Here is a 20,861-nt window from a genome sequence, read left to right on the forward strand (position 1 = left end):
GTTGGTGCTGACCTCTATCAAGGAAATAACAAATTCTTAGTTTTCTTGCACTCCACAGATGTTATCGCAAAAAAAGAAGTTCAAAAAATCCAAGTCGCAGCGATCTAAATTTTTTTTTTTTTATTATGAACACACTGTCAATTCTTTGACAAACAACGCGAAAACACGTGCAAGACTGCATCTTAATTATTATCTTTGGCACTAGTGTTTAAAACAAAATACGCAGGAATGTAAAACACAAAGGAAGGTAAAAAATGTAAACAAAATCGAACTTAAACTTTCGCAATTTCACAGGATACATTTTTTGGATCCCATTTCCCGTTACTGGCTGGTCGTATGCACAACTTGGCATAGATATATTTCTGCAATCGTTCCGGATTTAAAACAAGACACTCGTTGACTATTTTGCAATAGTATCTAACATCGGAGGGTAAAATGATGATATGCGGTTGTTGTTCAAAACATGCATAATTTTGCCAAAGAGTAGTATCAAAGTTCAACCCTGAAAAAGGAGGGTACAAAGGATAGAACGTCGTTTGGGATAATACATGATCAGCTAAACGGCCGAGTCTGTCCATGCCGGGAGTATTCCTAAAAAAAAAAATTATTCGTTAGATTCGAACTGTTATCGTGTCGTCTATATATACCGTTAAACTTACGATATTTCTTGCTGTCCTAAATGTCTGAGAGTATCGACGGAAGTTATTCCTATTTGCAAACCTTCAACGTTTATTATACATGGGTCTGGCATGGAACATAGATTCGCGGTGTTTGATCCAATTTTGTTTGTATATATGGTGAATTCCGGCGTCGGATAAACGGGATCGTGATGTGCGTCTCGATTGGAAGATACTACTACGACCCGCGTAGATCTCCTAAAATTCGAAAAATCATTGTTAGTAAAAATCGTAGGAGCACATTAACGTCACGTTTAATAAGATATGTACCCTTGTAGACATTGCATGACCCTCGACAAAATTTTATCAAAAAACTCTTGAAAAGTATCTTTCAAGGTACACTTCTTAATCTCAGAGTGCGTATATTCTATAAAAGGACCAATCAAGATCAATATATTCGGCTCTTCATCTACGACGCGTTCCATGAGATCCCATAACGGCTGGTAGTTTAAATTGTCAGACGGTGTGAATGGACCAACCGCAACATACACTCTCAAATCTTTTAATAATTTTGGAGTAGCTGCTAGAGGTGCGTGGCCTTTTAGAAACAATTCCTTCGCAATTAGAACGTTTCCCGCGGTATTAATACCTTCCACCGCAACTATCTGTCCCGTAAAAACAGAATAGTGCTTGATTCCGCTGAGATCTAGTCGAATAATAGGCGCATTGTTGTCACCCTTACATTTTTTGCAACCTTCTAGCATAACCACCTTAGTACCAGTTGATTTATCGATCATGGTGGATATTCTGCCCCATGTTCTAAACGGTGTTTGGCTCACGGATATTACGTTTCTCACGTAACGCACGTTGGCCTCTGTGGGTCCCATTTCGTTCCAAATGTGGCACAGTCGCTCACCAAAACTTTCACAATTGCTGGCAAGAGCGGCCCCTTGTTTGGACAGCATTTCGTACATGTACACCACATCTTTGGGTACGTGAGGATTATCAGCCTTTGCGATCGATATATCATATTCGTTTTGTTTCTTCCAAATGTGTACATCTGGGCCAAAATTCAAAAGAACTTTGCCTCTAACGAGAGTACTTGGGGCACGATTAGGCACAATTCTGTAACAACAGTTGTGATATACTAACTGGAGTACTGGATGACATCTAAATGTATCAACTCGTTTCATACGATATTTCATTTCTAATCTGATTTGTCCGTATGCACACTTGTGAATTTTGTAGTTCTATCGATTTCTCACACAGTAGAACCTCGTTACTTGCGTGTTGATAATTAGAAACGAGTGAAAGTGAAATTGAAACATTACACAAGAGCTTAAACAAGGATTATTTGAAAGAGGAGGAAAATTTACATCGAAAAGTCCGAGAGTCATTTTTCATGAGAAAAACGTGGAAAGCTGCTAAGCGTGAAGGAATGGAAAGGTTTTGACAAACCTTCCACTGTGGATTAAAACAAACTCCAGAGTTACCTCGATAATTGCATGAATGGTCAACCCCGTTTCTATGCAACTATCGAGATTCTACTGTCCTTCCATTAAACAGTCTGCTTACGTTTTTGAACTATAAGTTGATGGCGAAAACGTTTGATCCACCGCTCGTATTTTAGTATCGTTTCCGGTTTCCGTTGTCGGACTTCTCGCTCTTTTAACATGCTTGGAAAAAGAAAAAAAAAACGACACAAGATAAATCATATCGATGCATATATTAATAAAACGTGTTTCGATGAAATTAAATATCGAAAAAAATAAATATAAATTACATTTGTGGTGATTGGTAAGTGCACTGATTCCGAGAGAGACACAGACAACCGTAGACGAGTATGTATCTAGTCACGAAACGAAAGAAAACGTGCACCACATTCATACTCGTCTATGGAATCATCTGTTTCGCGTCGCGCTGAGTCTTATGTAAATAAACAATTTTCCAGTGTGCAAACTTTTGTTCAACTCTTCGTAATCAGCAATGAAGCCATGATGTTTGATCCCAAACGTGCTTAATGAGTGTGGATCTAGTCACAACTTGATCATCTGTGCACTAGACCTTCACTCATTTGGCAAATTCAGAGAACGTTTTGTATCACCCTATTTCTTCTCGCTCCTCCTTTGTTCTCCTGTTTAATCTCTACGCTTCGAACTTCAGTTATAAATTATTTCTAAGCGATCTCAAATAAACGCAATAAACGCAGAAAAGATTTCGAATTAGCAACGCCTACAATGCTGGAATATAAATAGTTACGGTGGCTCGCGTTCAGAAGTTCAACGCAACAAGAAGGGTTAACTGTTGTTAACCTGACCGTTCTTCCCGCTTGCGTTATTACGCATTATTTCAATCGAGTTCGAGCTATTTCTTGTAGTTTGCGTTCGATACTATCGCATTAAATTAAAACCGGCCTTTCTTCGACGAGTTTCCACGTACATATCAAATTCCTTTGAGTACATTGTGGCCCTGCGTTAACGTCGATACGATACAATGACAATCGTAAAAATGTTCGTTGTTCTGTTATTGCATTGCGGCGAGTAGCTTGGAAATTGCAGAACAATTGTAAAGAAACGCCTTTGCGACCTCTACTATGTTTAGGCTCAGTGAATCAAGATAATTCTGTATACAAAATGTTTACGTTATCAATAGAGGAAGTTTTTAAACAAGAATAGTATAAAAATTGTACTCGACTTACTTAAAATAGTAAGTTATGCAACCCGTGTGGCGATAATTTGAAGGCGTGCTACAAAATTACAAAGAAAATTAGTTGACAGTTTACATTTTTGTAACGTGTCTTCAAGTTATCACCTTGCATGTTACTTAACTTATTATTTTACCCGTAAAAAAAAAAAACCCCTTACTAAGTTGTTTCGTATTTCTTTGAAGCATGTCGATTGGACAACAAAAAAAAAAAACTGTTAATTGCACTCACAGAAGCGTACGTTACATAAGTAATACTAGTACTTCGGTCGAATGTTCCAAGACGCGAACGTTGGGGAATAATTCATTCGAACGATACTTGCTGTACCAGATCATGTAAAACTTTGGGTCGATCACCGAGAGCTATGTTCCCTTTCCCCCTCCCGTTGAGTAACACACCAAGCCGAGGAGACTATTTCTCCTTCTATCCCTCTCTCCGTGAACTAGCCGCCCCTGGCAATCTTTCGCCCCACTGTTCACAAAGATACCGTGGGAAATAACGCGAAGCTTTTACTAGATACAGTTGTAACCAGCCACGGAAATAATCCGTTGGGATTCGAGTCGTTTTCGAGCGCGAGTATAGATTTTCTTCTTCTCCGAATCGACGCCACGAATTTCACGCATACCGTGTGGTAAGAAAGAACGACAAGGATCAAGAAATTACAAGAAAATGAAAGAGGAAGGAGATGGGACTGTCGATTGTTGGTCAATTATATTTAATTGGTAGATTCGAACAGCTCCCTAAGGAAACGATCTTTCCAAGCACGAGCTGTTCGAGAAAACCATGGTTAACTTAAGCCTGGGTCAATAATCGTGCCATCGAATGTTGTAATTAAAAAAAGAAAGGTTCAAAACTCAATCAAAGACCTCGTGAACCAAGATTTAATAGTAAAATACTTTTCTGCTTAGGAATTCCAAACATTATTCCAGTTACACCGAACGTGTGCAAGAATATATGTGCTAAACAAAGGAAAATAGACCTTAATGCAAACAAAATATAGAATTATTAACGATAATGTACACGGCCTTAAAAGAATCGTATCGCGTATAAATGCTGGCGCGCGCGAGCGCAAATACAGTCACATGCGTACGCGTGTACTAATATACGCGTGTGTACGAGTAAAATACCACCAGTGCGAAATTAATACGTAGTACAGAGAAATAAATAATCGAATCGAAGAGAATCGTGCAGTACCTTACAATTATAGGGTAGCCAAAGGGACCGCCTTTGCACGAAAGACCTTGAGAAAATATCGAAAGAAGCATGCGACATAGTCGAAGCAACAGGTTGTAGCGACGCGACGCTCAGCTCAACGAAACGGTCGACGACATTCACGCGCGCGCGCTCGCATTCACGCACACACAAATACGGAATCTTCTTTCTCCCTCCTTTACGCACACGATACTATTCTGCTCTGCCACACGCACACACGCATGCATGTGCACGAAAGATAACACAAGGTTATTCGTAAATTTCGCCGAAACGTTGAAGATGAAACGAGCAACACGATCGCAGGAACGGAGTAAAACGAACCGAAACCTTACTCGAAACGTAGTACAGATCGCGGTTTTACGAGTGCTCGATCCGACACGATCTCTCGCACGATAAACGTACAACTACATTTCAATCGTAACTATTCGATGCAACGAAAAAAGACGAAAGGAATCGAAACGCGAACAATAGTGGCAGCGGTAACAGCCAGTAGCAATAGCAACAGGTCGTTGCGACGCGAGGCGCTACACGATTGGCGGAATGACTTTCGAGTATGAAATTCACTCAAACCGAATTCCATGATGGCCGACGCTCCGCGGTCAACCGTTTTAACGTGCGATGCACCACATCGTACACTTCCTCCCGTTGTAATATACCTCGCGTACGAACCATTTCGCTACGGTCACAACAGCAAAATAACACAATTCCGAGCCGACGCGAACGAAACGAAAAAATCCACAACGAACCGGCAAAACACTGTACGATACACTCTGAATCCGCGTGACGCGCTGACAGACAGTCGGTGGCGTCGTCGATTCGACGCCATAGAGATGCTCGGTTCGCACCCGGCAATCGTTTCGAAAATACAAACGATATGTTCGTTACGCGAGACGAAATATTTAATTCACGAACGAACGAGTCGATTATATGGAAGATAACTCGAAAACAAGAACGCTATAACGCGAAAGGAACAACGCTTAGTTCAAGGAAACTGTGAGAGCACGCGCACGCGCGCATCAGGATGATAATGGAGTCTGGGTCCTTGAAAACTGAAATCGTACCCTTTGAAGAAATCTGGTCAGCTCTCTTAGATGGAAGGAGAACCCCTCCCTTCACGATTCTGAGGAGGCAAGCTGTCCTTTTTCCACCAATAGGAATGAATCTGACTATCCCCCTCCACGGAACAGTGTCCTTTGTGGGAGACGGTTGAGAAAGGGGGAGGGGATAATGGCGGCAATCTACCTGGACGATTTTTGTGGCGGGAATTACGGTGCCTCTGCGAGATCGTACAACAACGCTTCTCTTCGGGATAAGAAACCACCTGCCGGGGAATCGCGTCGAAAATTTCACCCGTACCGTAAACATTCGACGTCTGTAGCAACGCTTGGCGATGTATAGTACAATATTTTGCTTCCTGCTACATGCTGTACATCTACCGATACTCTAACAGTACAAATCCATTGAAATTTATCATGTTTGTGACAGAAAAAATGTATTTCCCACAGAAAAAAAAGGAGGATGAATGAGAAGAGTAACAGAGCTATAAATCACGGTAGAATTAGTACGAATGTAATGAAAAACACGATCAAGTTCACTTTGCAATACATAATTTAGGCTTCGAACAAAAACTGTTAAAAAATATTTTGTTCTGCTTCGAAACTGAATAAATTATCTGAAGAATTATATATATTTATTTATATAATTGTATAAATTTTTATCAGAAAATAATCAAAATATTCATTGTACTACTTGTGCGATTTTATTATAAGGAAACCTGAATATTTTACGAAGAATTAGATCTACAGGTAGATATCTTACGTCATTGCTACTATAGACTATAGATCGACCATAAAGAATGTAAGACAGTGTTGCCAAAGCGACGTAAATATGATTGCAATGCCAAGGTTGAGGTTTCACATAAAACGTATCCTTGTTTCGTCGATACGATACATGTATTGGTATTGGTTATAAAACTAATAACAATTCGTAATTTCTATCGTTAATAATCGTTGAAAATTGCTACGTTGTTTTCAAAAAAATCTTCTAAAACTACGTCTTTTTTTTATTACAGATGTTAAGAAATCCAGTCTATATATGAAATGTAGCAATTAAAATGGTTCATATTTTGTATTATAATTTGAAACGTAATTTCGAAGATAAAGAAATACTTCGACTAAGCGAAAACCTTGCGTTCCTTGCAAAACTAACGACGTACGATAAAGATAGATTGCGAATTTATAAAATAAAAACAAGTCTACGAACAAATTACGTCATAAATAATCATTTTAGTTGTACTACTCGTAAAGAACAAGCAGTTTCATAAATCTGGCAACAATGCAGAAGGCCATTACATGGGTGGAGACCTTTTCCTTTAGAAAGAGAGAATAAGGGGAACGAGCATCTTTTGAAATCATCAAAATAGTCTACTCGAATTTTAACAATGTGTATACATAGATGAGAAATATAAAATTTTAGTATCAATTCTATTAAAAAAATATGTTAAACAAAATAAAATGTAAAATATCATCATGTCCAAATGTTTCTTGTAATAAATATATTATAGAATAGAAATATGATAAATTCAATGAAATGCGATTTTGCTATAATTAATGTATGGTAGGGCAATATAAAAGCAGGATACAAAGAATAATTTGTGACCAAAATAAAATTTACCTTCAACAAAGAAGATGGTCCAGTGTTGTATATGTCCAAAACATTATTACTGTTGTAATAATGTGCAACAAATATATGTAAGGATAATATTTAGATATAATAAAAAATAGAATATTCTTGTACTTGAAATTAATTCTAGCATGTCAAAGGATACGTGATTTCTTGGTCAGTCTGTATATCCACTTCTATATTAGATATTGCATGTGAAACAGTTTCAATAGAACTCTCTTGACCTTTTTTAAGTTCTTCTTCTTCTAACTTATTAAGATCATCTAGCGTTGGACTAATATTTATAGAATGTGAAACAGTGTACGAAACCCATAATTCTACAAATGTTTCTTCGTCAATGTTATAAGCATGACAAAGCTGAACACCTAATTGAAAATATTTTGTTTATAGATTAACCGAATGAAAAACACAATACCATATAAGTATAATATTCAAATGATACACGTAATAGAATAATTAATTTTTTAGGATAAGGTTATAAAAAATAGTTATGTGTCCTTAATACCTTTCAATAAATACTGTATTCTTTAAAATATACGCAACACTAAAAAGAATATCATTCAGTACGAAATATAGCGAATACGTATCATATCGTGAAAACTTACTTTGACTTGTAACGAAGTGTACTCGACAATAACAGTCAATTAATTTATTCATATAAAAAGCTAAGCTGTTAATATTTTAACACTATGAATAATAGATTTAATAATTGACTTACATCTATCAATGACAGATTTGTCTGGAACATCACAACCTAAATCACAGAGACACGAAATTAACGACTCTTCCGACACCATTTTGCTCGGTAAACTACATTCTTCAGGTTTTTCCCGCCAATTTGACCAATGCAGCCATGCGCGGTATTGCGAATGTATAAACCGTGCAATATGTTCTATAGGTTATGCTAAATTTTATGAGGAAAAATTTAATGTAAAAAAATAAATGCAAATTAAACGCATATTTTATTTTATACAAAATTTTCAGTATTCCAGAATGTATTTAAAAAAAAAATAAATGATTTGCTTTGTACAGTATATTATATATATACGTTTATACATATATACATACACTATACATAGCATACATAATAAAAAAATTATATTACAATAAGTAGTTTTGCTGATGCTTAAATCAATTAATGATTTTCGAGTGTAAAATATTCTTTATCTTTCTCCCAAAGTTCAATAAGAGTTTTCGAAGTTTCTGGAGATGGGAACCTCTCCATCCAAGATTGAATTACTCCGGCAAAATTAGGTTCATAATTTTTCAATTGTACTCCATTTTCACCTGCTCCAAGAAAAGCTAAATTAGTATAACTGGAAAACTTCATAATAAACAGAAATAACGATTTAAATACGAACCATTAACAAATGTGTTTGATTGTACAAATATTTTACGAGGTTCTTTAAAAGCTAAAACTATATCTCTCCAACGTGTCCATGGTTGTGGTCCTGTCTCAGGTACTTCGCTGTACTTTTCATACATTTCCTTGGCTGCCTCAATGTCTCCTGTACTTTTATAAACTTGTAACTTAGTTAAGAATTTCCTGATTGCATTTTTTCCAACTGTCAGAATCTTAGACCTGTCTACAGTTAATAATAAATTTTTTCCTGCCTCAGTTTCAGTAACAGTAACAAAGCCATCACCAGCTTCCATACAAACTCTAAGTAAGACATATCTTGCTTGGGAGTGAGCTTGTAACCATTTTTTAGTAGATGGCTGATAAAATTCTAAAGCTTTTGCACAACCATTCCATAACAGAGACAACCAGTTTACATATATTATGTCGTCTGCTTTGGAACCTTCGTGTCCAAATATCTGTAGTATATCTTTTTCTAAAGACAAATAGAGTCCAACTGCTTCTGCTCTACATTCTTCATAAGAAGATCCCATTGCACCAAACTTCGAATCATATGTTTCACCAGGCAGATAAAATTTATTTATTACTTCCCCATTTAAAGGATTTTTCACTTTACCCTTCTCAAAGTTATAAGAATCAGGTCCTAATTGTCTCAATAATTTTCCTGTTCCATGACCAAGAAGTTCATGCAAACCAACTTGCACTTCGAAACTAGCAACTCTATAAGTATTCATTAGGGTTTGATCCTGTTCAGATAAAAACTGTATCACATCCAACTTCATATTTGCAGGAATTACATTGCCCAGAGAAACATTTTTAAATCCTTCAGATTGCCTAATTTCGTCGTAATTTGGAATATTTATACCTGCTGGAATACCAGATCCAGAGAATGTTAAAACATCTAAAGAAGTAAAATCAGGTCTTAGGAATTCATCCTTTTCAAACTCTTCTCCCCAAGGAAGTTTTGGTATAAATTTTTCTGCATTACTCACTAGTGTAGCAAATTTTGCAGACATTTCCTTATTTACCATTGCTACAAACCCTTCAAATTCTCCTCTCTGGCCAGCAGGATCTCTATAATTCTCAATAAAACCAATGTAAGTTTCTATCACTGGCCCTTTATCTGTGATCCAGAAACGAGAACCATCTTTATGAGCTTGTAATGACCCTGTTGTAAAGTGCTCTATATATTTATTCAACATATTTTTCTCAATTTCATTTGCAGCATATTCTTTTGCCTTCTGCAAGTTATCAACAACTGGAACCAACAGCTTGCTATAATCTCCTCTCACAATTTTAAATTTAGCCTTTTTGAAGATCTCTTCAGGCAATGTAACACTAGGATCAGTATCAGTTTTTACAGAAGCTAATCTAATTTCATATGTATCCATATTTTTTCCAGTTTCATCTACTGTTTTAAAACACCTTGCATTATAAGATTCTAATCCCTTTTCTTGCATAAATTCATTAACTAAGTCAGCATCTTTGTCTGTACAATTGGCAGAGAAGTAAGTTGTAACACCCTTATCACCGAGTCCCAAAGATTTCAACTTTCCTTTTATCGAATACATTACATCTTTAATTTTATTCCAAATATCTTCAATATTCTTAGAATTATCTTTGTAAGCCTTTGAAACTTTTAATATTGCCTCAAGCTTTTCTTTAGGCAAATTAGGAATTATTTTACTATCCCCAAAAGACTTATAATTACCAGCATTTGCAAAAATTCCACAAGTATATACTAAGAAAGCCTACAAATATTTGTTTGGATGAAAAAACACATGAATACTATAAACAAAAACAATAATAAAGTTTAGCATTGTTTACTTACTGTAAATTCATCTTCACTGACACCTGCATTTAATGCAGATTTCTTCAACTCATCTATTGTTTCAGATATAAAAACGTTGTGTAAAAGTGCAAATATTAATGGAGATTCAGGAGAAGTTTGTATAAACACAATAAGACCACCGTTCCATGCAGCTTTACTTAAATAATGTGCATATAATTTTTCTTTTGTTGTTAGAGCATTAAATGCAGGTTCGCAATCTAAAGAAGTTATCGATTGCTTGTTTGGCAAAATAAATAAGGAAGTATCTTCACTCATTTTTGTGGACAAATGCCTTACACTGGAATGCAAAATCGTAATTTACAAGTTAATGTATTTGTTACATATAATATAAACTCTTGTATAAATCGTTGTACAAATGCGAATGAATGTACTATTTTCGAATAAATGATTTACAAAACGTGTTTGAGGTTAAGGCGTTTTGCAAGAAACGTCAGCAATAAGTGAGATTAATCTCTATAAACCATGTACATATATGTGTGTGTATCTATTTGTATAGTTGCACAGATGCATACAGTAAATAACCTACCAAAACTCAAAATTTTGTTTTAAATGTTTAATTCTTCTATTTGCCACCAAAATTGGTTGAATAGTCTTTCCCTTAAAATAAATATCAACTGAAAATGGCCGTAAAAAGTTCTGGAATACCTTTTTAGGAACGACTCTTTGCCGGCAAAAAGTCCTCGCGTGTAAGTTAAACATTGTAATTTAGAGCAAGAGAAGATAACTATAATTTGATAGTCAAACACACATACAACTATTTATAATTAGTGAGAGAGATCTCTTCTTGGATACATACGCATATCTCTATTCTAAATAGAACCAGTATTTGATAAAATGTGAGATAACAGTTAAAGACCAGCATTTCTTATATAATTTATTTGTTAAAGTAAAGAAAAAATTTTAATTTTACCGTTATGTATACGAAATGAACGAAGCAGAATCCGTTTCTGACTTTTTAATTCTTCCTTCGAATAATGTTCGTTAGTGCGCTTTATATACCTTTCTTATCTTTATCGATTTTTATCACGCAGATATTTAGTACTCACTTGGTTTAAAATTATCGTGCTTTTAAACAAAAATTTATAACGAGATTTTTTAAATATTTTATTGTTTACAATGTACATGTATTACATAAAATAGCCATTATTTATTATCCAATCTTTGTATGTACAACATTACCATGTTATTTTTTTCCTTTTCCCTTGTTTTATTTTATTTTATTAACTTTTACTTATATGGTATGCAGAGACTAACCAAATCTGTAATTACTTATCAATATTTTTTGTGTGATAAATCAACTTACATGTCCTTGAGGCTTAATGTATAAATAGAAAAGAAGTGACAGTTGAAAGCGCTTTCTTACGAATACAAATATTTATAAAAGATGAAAATAATACTATTCTTTAACATCCCCAATACCATCTGCATTTATAGCAAACATTGCTTCACTCTCAGGCAAACAAGGTGAATCATAAATTTTACATATTCTAGTTTCCCCCCTGCCTTTACGCAAATACAGTCTTGTAGTACTGGCATGTGCTATAATATTACCACCAATTGGCTTTTTCTGATCTCCACCAAACATACTTGCTGCACCATCAACCTGTGCAACAACTTGGTTTGTTATAACAACTGCAACACCATGCTCATCAGCTATTCTCAGCAACATTCTAAGGAATCTGGCTAAATGCATTTGTCTAGCAGATAATTCTCCTCTTCCAGAATAGTCAGTACGGTATAGGCCAGTTGCACTATCCACTATCAGTAATGCATATCTAGACTCTGTCATCATAGCACTAGCCTGAATTAATAACTGTGTTTGGTGATCTGTATTGTAAGCTCTGGCACAAGCTACATTGTCTAAAACATTATCCCCTGCCACATTATACCTTCCTGCAACAGCTATTAATCTTTCAGGTCTAAAAGTTCCTTCTGTATCTATATAAAGACATTTCCCTTCTGCACCACCCATATCTATGGGTAATTGACAATTGACTGCAAGTGTATGACACAACTGAGTTTTACCTGACCTGAATTCCCCAAAAATTTCTGTAATAGAACCTGTCTCTATACCACCCCCTAACAATCTATCCAATTCAGCGGAACCAGTTGTTACAAAAACAATATGTGATCTAGTTTGATGAATTTCAGTAGCACTTTTAAAACCCATCACAACCAATTTTGAAGCTTCTTGCAAAATTTTATCTGCCTTGGCTTCACTAATACCTTTGATGTTAATCAAATGCTTTTTGGGAGCATAAGCTACAGCTTCTACAGTATAGTAACCAGCTTCCTCTAATTTTTTTACGTCTCCTGCTGTGATTCCATTTCTCTGAAAAACAGACATATTCATTCAATTGTTTGCGAATAAACTAAACGAGGAATAACCAAAAGATGTAAAAATCGACTTACTTCGAGAGTTTTTATTAATTTTGCTTGAGGATTATAGTCCTCAAATTCTTCCTCAACCGGAAGGGTGGCTGTCGTAGCTGTGGCTGACATTTTTCGATATTACTTAGAAGCTTTTAAATGAAAGATTATATCTGCAATAAAAGGAAAACACAGATTCGAAGGCAGGGTTAACGTTGCGTCAAAATGTTATGACACCGTTAACGGCGAAGCATCTCCCAATCACATTATTAGTATTAATCAAACTTTACAAATGCATGTTTTCATTGCTCTTACAAGATACTATATAAAGTTAAGTTGCATTGTTTGTTTGAATTTAAAAAGTATCTGACAACAGAGGTGTTTTGCACGTGAGTCGGCGCAACAAAATGTACTATTTATACAAAGGCTTGTAGATGAGTTCGTACATCCAATCACATTCGACCATTCCGTATTCTACCAATTAAAATAAATAGTATATAAGTTATACACGCTACTATACAGAAAAAAATATATAAAGGTATCAAATAGGAATACAAATATAGTTAAAACACAAATAGTGGCGATAGAGTAAGAAAATGTACATTAGACCTAGTTACATTTTTGAGCTAAAATACAACAGACCAATGAGATATTTCGCAAATCACATGATTCTAGTATCAAATAAAAATGGCGCAAACTTGCTTCTTGCAGCGCCATCGGTGGGAAAACGCCCAAGTTTGTAGTGAAAATAGTTCTTATTGTTCTTGTTAGATGACGCCACTAACTAATAAATCGATAATTATGGTATTTACAAATATAAAAGTATATGTATGTCTAAATAATATTTTCAAAGAGTATATTGTAGTGTTGTAAAGCAAAGAATCGTATTACTTATGCATTTATGAGTAAAAAAGAATAATTGATCAAACGTATCAGTGGCGCCATCTTACAAAAATGATGGGAACTATTTTCACTACAAACTTGGGTGTTTTCCCACCGATGGCGCCACTTAAAACCAGTATTAGTTTAGTATACTTTTATTTATTATTTTTATTTATTATTCTTGAATTGAGAAATGAAATTAGAACTGAAACAATGTACTTAAAACCAAGACAAAGTTTCATGCCAAAAATTTAACATTTACGTGTACAATTCGTGCACAAATTATAGAATAGGTATGTGTCACATTACATGTCTAATAAACAACTGTTATTTTGTATGTTTTCAATCCTCATATATTTAATTGTTCCCCTAATAATATAATGAAATAGACTGCGAGGATTGATGGTATCTGGAAAATTGTAATAAAAGCTAGCAAGGTAGATTCCAAGTCAATTCAAATACGAATAAAATAAGTTTGAATTCTTCGTTAAACTTCATTGGTAATTGCTGACGTTGTACGAACGATTAAATTAAAAAATTAGATTACGTATTTATCGACGATCAATATCGTACGTTTCTATCAAAGATGTCTCTTCGTTCGATAGACAGAGAAGAAAATGAAGGAAGAGAAAAAGGTCAGGAACGAAGGGTATTAGGTCGAGACAAGACGAATGCGATTCGTTGCGATATCCGACTGTCGAGATAATTACTTATCCCTCCCTAAAGTGTTCTCAGAAGGGGAGACGTTCTATGAATATCATATGTTTTTATGCGTGATTCTTCGTTGAAGCATCGTTGGATTAACAACAACAGCAGATATATCCTTGTTATGACAATGGCGACTTTTCGTAAGAAGCACCTTTGTTCGTCGAACGTAGCTGTAAGCGCCGTATTTTTCGATCTGGACAACACTCTCATCGAGACTAGGAAGGGCGACAATCAGACGTGTCGGAAGGTATGCTAATGTATTTGAAATAATATCGTGTATAGAAACGGTCAGTATTACTCATGTACCAGAAATATGTGCGTGTATGTTTCATCCTAGCGAATAAGCGAAAAACGAACCTTCGATTTAACGTCAGAGAAACCGCGAAAGGTCACACTCGTGTCGATAATAAGTCGTTTAATTAGTTCGTGTAGTACATGTATTTTGCTTGTTGTTTTTCTTCCATTATGGAGAATTCTCTAGGAATTACGTTCACTCTCTCTCACTTCCGTTTGTATATGAAGATCGCACGAAAATAGAAACCTCTGTGTAATACGAGCCGACTCCCAGATATAGAGCTTTCTCTCGAACGGTTATTTTCGACCGATCCTACTGGTACTGTCCAGACGCTCAACATAACGTAGAAAAAGCGTGCAAGCACGTTACTGAAGGTTTTCACGATCCCAAGATACCAGTCCGAGCGTACAAAAGATTGCGTACTACGCGTTATCGTGAAGAAAGGTTATGGCGGTCACTTACTGAAAACAGTATACGTTTCAAATATTTTTCTTTAAGCGAATTTCAGGGAAAATAGTGACGTAAATAATTTTCAGTGTTATTCTCTTTTTAACGTAAGAATCAGTGAGCCTTATTAACCAATAACCGATGACTTATATGTAAAAGGGAATCGCGAACGTCATTAACCTTACATTGGCAATAATCCATTGGGTTGTAATGTATACGCGTTTGTGGAATAACGTTCGTAGTGGTACAGCTTTATTTTTATCCCTCTAAGTGAGTGTGTCAAAGGGCAAGGCTAGTTCCAAAGGGGTTCATTCTGGGAGTACTGCCAGTTGGCTTTTGACTGTGTCATGTGAAAGATGCACTCTTCTGTGAAACCTTGTTGAATCCTTCGTAAATAATTGTCGACAAGCTTCATTCGAAAGATTGTTATCACGAAGTTTACAAAAACGTTCTGGGAACGTTAAAATAGTATTCGATTTTGTTGAAATTTTAACACAAAACCATAACAATGAGTATCCCAGAGGGTGTGAAGAAGTGTGTGGCAATTTTAAAGGCAGTAGAGCATGACTCTGAAAAATTTGCTGCATTGTTCATGGTTACAAAATTAGTGGACAGTAAGGATTGTACACCGGCAGTTAAAAAGATATTATTCGAAGCTATCGGCTCAAAGTTCCTAAAAAAGTTGTTGTCTTCTCAAACAGTTCCTGTGGATTGTCCCCCACAAGTGTATAAATCTGTAGCATTGTCTATACTTTCTGCCTTCTGTGGAGAACCAGAGTTAGCATCTCACTCTGATATGATTTCTTTTGTACCTGCATTACTTGACATTGTATCTCAAGTTGATGAAGATGCAGCTGATGATATGTTAATTATTGTTAGCGAAGCATATACATGTTTGCAAAATATTGCGCAATATCCACCAGGGCAGAAAGCTTTACTTGAACAGAAAGCAATTTCAAAAATGTGTGATATATATTCTGAAAAAAGTTTTCAAACCGATCAAGCTTTGAATATTTTAGTCATGTTAGTTGGAAGATTTGGTCCAGATGCTTGGGATGCAACAGATACTGCACCCTTTCATGCTATCATAAATAAAATTGCATTAGACTTTGAAACTGATCACACTGAAAGGAAATTTGAATTATGTACAATTTTGCAAGCTTTATTAATGTCGTGTAGGAGAGACACTGTTATTGAAACCTCTAAAGAGGAAACTTGGCCATCTAGCATTCATAAAGCTTTATTTGACATTCTTGGATCAAAAATAGGAAAAAGTCAACGTGATCCAGCATTGAAGCTTGCTTCTGTAATGATGGATCTGTTAGGGGCAGAATGGAGTTTGTCTGATAAAGAGAGACCTAAAGCATTTTTCTTACTTTTGATTCAACTGGCATCCATAGAAGTTAGGATGCAGTTGGAGGGAAAACAACTTAAAGGTATCATGGCAAATTCTGATTTAATTACATCCTGCTTTGTAATTCTCGAAATTTCTCTTACATACATCACCACTGATCAGTTAGATTTAGAAGAGAAAGAGAAACAGTCATTATATACAGCCTTGAAGGGAGCTTTTGCTGCAGTTATAGGTTTACTTACAGCAGTCTCTAAAATGAAAGATTTAACAGATATTAAAGAACGAGTATTTATCTGTGCAGTGATAAGAGTACTGGCAGCATGGCTTGCTCAAGAAACAAAAGCCATGCGTCCACAAGTTCATGCAGTTTTGCCATATATTCTGTCTGTAGCTAATGACACCTTCTATGCTTACCGAAACAGAAAATTAGCAGAAAAAGCTAAAACAAATGCTAAAGTCAAAAGTGAGGAAGGAACAACATCAGAAGAATCAGTTGTTCAGGATCCTTTAAGCGAAATTGATCTCTTGAGATTATTATTACCAGCTTTATGCTATTTAACAGTTGAAGAGGAAGCTAGAAAAATTTTACTTAAACATAAACAAGAAGAAGTCTTGTTTGAATGTTTGTCTTATCATTGGACAATTGTTCATTATGTAAAGCCACCAGTGCCAAGATCAGAGAGACTGAAAGCATTAAAAGAAGCAGAAAAAGGAGATGATTTAGAATTTCACGTTTCAGACGCGATGAAAGATTCAAGAACAGCCATGGTGTCTGTATGCAATGTTTTAATGAATGTCACTGTATTAGAGCCAAAATTGGTAGAAGAGTCGACAGTATTTGTTTCCTTATTGAAATTTATTTTCAATAATCTTCCAGAACTTAAACAAATTCCAGAAAATTTAGTGTTGCACGGTCATCTAGCAGTTTTGGGATTGTTGTTATTAAAACAACAAGCAAAACGTATTAAAAAAAATGATTTTTCTATATGTCGATATATTCAAGCTACTATAAGGTTTTTATGGGATGCATACATTATCGACGAGAGTAACGATCCAACCGAACTTGTTGTTTCTATGCCATATAAAGAAAGATGGATGGAAATTATGGAACTGTGGTTCCTTGGAATGCAAACAATGGCTGCAGTTTTGCAAGTAGTACCTTGGCTTTCTCAATTCACTTTGGAGTCAGGTTGGGCTGAAGAAATGGTTGAAACTCTTAAAAAAGTAAAAATAGGAAGTCTTCAGCCAAAAGAAAAATCTGCTTTTGAAGATCTATTATGTCATTTAGTTAAAGCAGATGAAAACATTGCTTCTGTTTTGAAAAAATGTGGAGTTTTAACTGTGTGCAGAAATCATCGTATGATGGAACTTGGAAAACAACTTTTTGGAGATTAACGCAACATGGAAAACATTTGTTACAATATTCTTTTAATGTTTAATGCCTAAACTGAACGAACGACAATTTATGTTCTTGTTGAAAAAACAAAATATAATTATGTACTTTATTCATCACACAATATTCTTTAGAATGCAGACTTGCATATAAGTACCTCTTGTAACATGAACTTGTTTTGTCAAAATAACATAGTCTAGTAGTGTGTTGTCTGCAATTTTGTGAAGCTGTCATAGTCCAAATATAAATTTATGTGGCAATCTTATCTGGAAATAGTTTTCTGGCAAGCAAAGGAATCAATGAATTTCTCAATGGACTATACATGTTGTAAAGCTTAAATGTTGAAGTACATTTCTGCTCAGAAGTATTTGATTGTTCTCTATATGTATATTTGATAAAAGAGTAAAAGATTAAATGTCATCTTTAAGATTTTTTTAATGTGTCTACATTCTGATAGTAAATGAAAATAAATTTTTATTGTAACAGACACATGATCAAATACTTTTGAACGGTAGTGGATATTTCAAATCAAAATATTTTTACATTTTATATATATTCATAGGCTACTAAAAATTTTTACAAGATAGACATATATTTACTATTGATGTAGTTTTAGAATGTATATACTTTAAAAAACGTTTATGTATAATGAATTGTTTTGTAAAATAACAAATGGTCTTATTAAATTGAATTGTTTTTTTAAAGTATTATCTCTTTTAAATTATTACCCATCTCGATATTAAACAATAAGAAAATTTCAGTAATTAAATTTGTTGAATCATATCAAAGTTATTTTGGATGTTACAAAAAACTTATGACATATGGACAAAAATAATAAATATAAATATTAACATCCAACAACTAAGGCTTTTAGGGTTGAAGTAATATAAGTTTGTTGTTGGCACAACTGATTTTGTTGTGATTACAGCAACGACCGCGGGTGCCACTTCGAGTGTCCACTAATCGGCTCGAGTATTTCAATGAATCAATGCATTTTCTAGGTAATCATCAAAATCTGAATTAAGTGACCTAAATTCCTAACTGATCGTTTGTGTCCTTTTCTCCCAAAACTTAGTTATATTATACAAATCATTAAAGTCCACATTCAGTACATGCTATTTCATCATTCTTTACATACATATTTCAGTTTCTAATGAAATTGATAAAACTAGATCATTGTTTTCAAACATTAAAATACATGATTATAATATTGTATTGAATGTGGAAATCAATTGCATTCTCCTTTAGTATGTACTCTGTATTCTGTTTATTATTTCTTGTGATATTACTTGACATGTTAAAACAGTATTTCTAATAGATTGTATTCTAAATTTATCTACAGTTGGCTGATGAATTAACACAAGAATATGGCATCCCTGAAGATGTATCTGTCAAGCTGACAGCAACATATTTGAAGCTCTTTAGAAAGTGTCCTGATAATGTGATTTATACTTTGGACGTTTGGCGTACAACTCTGTGGAGTAAAGCACTTGGAGAGAAATACTCATATCTAGCAAAAAGGATATACGAGCGATGGTTGTATTTACGATATTATTATTTGGCACTGTCGTCAGATGTAATTTCTATGATCAGACAGTTGAGGAAAAAATACCTCTTAGGCTTGATTACAAACGGCCCTTCCAATGCACAATGGGAAAAAATACGTAAACTTTCGCTCGAGCAATACTTCGATATCATCCTAGTATCTGGCGATTTACCATGGGAAAAACCACACAGAGAAATATTCAGAAGAGCATGTCGATTTTTAAATGTTAAGTCAGAGAAATGCATAATGGTTGGTGATAAACTCGAAACCGATATTCTAGGTACATTATTTTTTATTGTACTATACTTGTTTATTAAACAAACTGAATGCAATTAAAATAAAGCGAATATTTTATGTAGGAGGAATTGAAGCAGGTCTGGGAGGTACAGTTTGGATTCCGATCTCGGACAAGCCACATTTATTAGAGGAAGATCCACAACCAGATTTTACTATAAGTCATATAACAGATATATTAAATATTTTAAACAGAGGACCTGATGCACCAGAATTAGAAGATTCTTCTTCAAATGCATCCGACGGCAGCTGATGAGAAAACAAATTATTTTTTTTTATTTTTCATAAATTATCAGAGTTACTGGGAAATTTTTGCATACTAAACTTTCTTCATTTTATTTAAACTCGAAATATTTTCCTCGCAAGTAAGTACTGTTTATTATATAGCTTACTGCAATATGTAATTTGTGTTATTTGCTAAAAAATAATTCAGAGACATCTTCCAAAAATTTCTGATTACCATGGCACTAAATAGAAGAAGATGAAAGAATATTTAACTGTTTGTACTACGAGGTTTTTTTTTTTTTTTTTTAAGTATGTTTTCCCCGCGACTAAGAATTTCTATCTTAATTTTTACATCGTATACATGACACTTAAACTGCTTTTTTATTTTTCTTGAATTTTTTTGTAGTATTTTCTACTTAATTTACCATTTTAAAAGCAGCTACAACTTCACGAAAACTGAATATGTGAATGTACTATAAGTGAAAAAAATGCAACTTACGTACAAAGTGCACGAGCACGTTTGCACCTGTGTATTAATATGAAAAGTATATACTGTTAATGAAAGATAACCATTTTAGTTTTATATTCTATGTATACTTATGTGTAATGTATACATTATATATAATAGGCTCTGTACAATGTTACAAACTATATTGTAGGCATGTAAACATATGTTTAATATATAAATACTATATATTGTATAAACAGATCACATACATATTGTAATTACATGTGTACATCTAAAACATGTATTTTTTCACTACATATTTTATCTTTGTTGATAACGTAGTGTATAGGAATGAAACAGAACTGATATTGTAAAAATGATGGAAATACTTAAAGAGACACAACTAATAAAACGAACACGTTTTCCATTTAATATTTTTTAAATGTTCATTTTTTTGTATAATTAATTACTA

General features: G+C 34.5%; 5 protein-coding genes across 8 annotated transcripts; 2 read left to right on the forward strand and 3 right to left on the reverse strand.

Moving 5' to 3' along the window:
- Nucleotides 1-107: 107 nt before the first annotated feature.
- Nucleotides 108-8,100, reverse strand: LOC128894188 (DNA polymerase alpha subunit B). Of its 2 annotated transcripts, none has more exons than XM_054155736.1 (7): nt 7,934-8,100; nt 7,361-7,580; nt 7,207-7,255; nt 2,193-2,293; nt 948-1,742; nt 660-875; nt 108-591 (listed from the first exon to the last, which is right to left on the reverse strand). In XM_054155736.1, the coding sequence occupies exons 1-7, from the start codon at nt 8,010-8,012 to the stop codon at nt 273-275; spliced, it is 1,779 nt and encodes a 592-aa protein (XP_054011711.1). In that variant the 5' UTR covers nt 8,013-8,100; the 3' UTR covers nt 108-272. The 2 variants fall into 2 exon arrangements, with proteins under 2 accessions (XP_054011711.1, XP_054011712.1); XM_054155737.1 differs by lacking the exon at nt 7,934-8,100 and adding an exon at nt 7,821-7,919.
- A 58-nt stretch (nt 8,101-8,158) lies between these two features.
- LOC128894187 (dipeptidyl peptidase 3) lies at nt 8,159-11,477 on the reverse strand. Of its 3 annotated transcripts, none has more exons than XM_054155733.1 (4): nt 11,338-11,477; nt 10,407-10,704; nt 8,577-10,326; nt 8,159-8,502 (listed from the first exon to the last, which is right to left on the reverse strand). In XM_054155733.1, the coding sequence occupies exons 2-4, from the start codon at nt 10,680-10,682 to the stop codon at nt 8,351-8,353; spliced, it is 2,178 nt and encodes a 725-aa protein (XP_054011708.1). In that variant the 5' UTR covers nt 10,683-10,704; nt 11,338-11,477; the 3' UTR covers nt 8,159-8,350. The 3 variants fall into 3 exon arrangements, with proteins under 3 accessions (XP_054011708.1, XP_054011710.1, XP_054011707.1); XM_054155735.1 differs by lacking the exon at nt 11,338-11,477 and adding an exon at nt 11,073-11,189; XM_054155732.1 differs by lacking the exon at nt 11,338-11,477 and adding an exon at nt 10,954-11,111.
- A 152-nt stretch (nt 11,478-11,629) lies between these two features.
- Nucleotides 11,630-13,381, reverse strand: LOC128894190 (DNA repair protein RAD51 homolog A-like). Its single transcript, XM_054155748.1, has 2 exons — nt 12,840-13,381; nt 11,630-12,759 (listed from the first exon to the last, which is right to left on the reverse strand). The coding sequence occupies exons 1-2, from the start codon at nt 12,927-12,929 to the stop codon at nt 11,824-11,826; spliced, it is 1,026 nt and encodes a 341-aa protein (XP_054011723.1). The 5' UTR covers nt 12,930-13,381; the 3' UTR covers nt 11,630-11,823.
- A 908-nt stretch (nt 13,382-14,289) lies between these two features.
- LOC128893581 (N-acylneuraminate-9-phosphatase) lies at nt 14,290-20,823 on the forward strand. The gene is made up of 3 exons (XM_054154640.1): nt 14,290-14,634; nt 19,219-19,702; nt 19,782-20,823. The coding sequence occupies exons 1-3, from the start codon at nt 14,449-14,451 to the stop codon at nt 19,967-19,969; spliced, it is 858 nt and encodes a 285-aa protein (XP_054010615.1). The 5' UTR covers nt 14,290-14,448; the 3' UTR covers nt 19,970-20,823.
- Nucleotides 14,652-18,583, forward strand: LOC128893571 (neurochondrin homolog). The gene has a single exon (XM_054154615.1). It carries the CDS (start codon nt 15,638-15,640, stop codon nt 17,876-17,878), a length of 2,241 nt encoding a protein of 746 aa, XP_054010590.1. The 5' UTR covers nt 14,652-15,637; the 3' UTR covers nt 17,879-18,583.
- Nucleotides 20,824-20,861: the final 38 nt, after the last annotated feature.

This window comes from Hylaeus anthracinus, unplaced genomic scaffold, assembly GCF_026225885.1.
Source record: "Hylaeus anthracinus isolate JK02 unplaced genomic scaffold, UHH_iyHylAnth1.0_haploid 3, whole genome shotgun sequence".
Taxonomy (NCBI): Eukaryota; Metazoa; Arthropoda; class Insecta; order Hymenoptera; family Colletidae; genus Hylaeus; species Hylaeus anthracinus.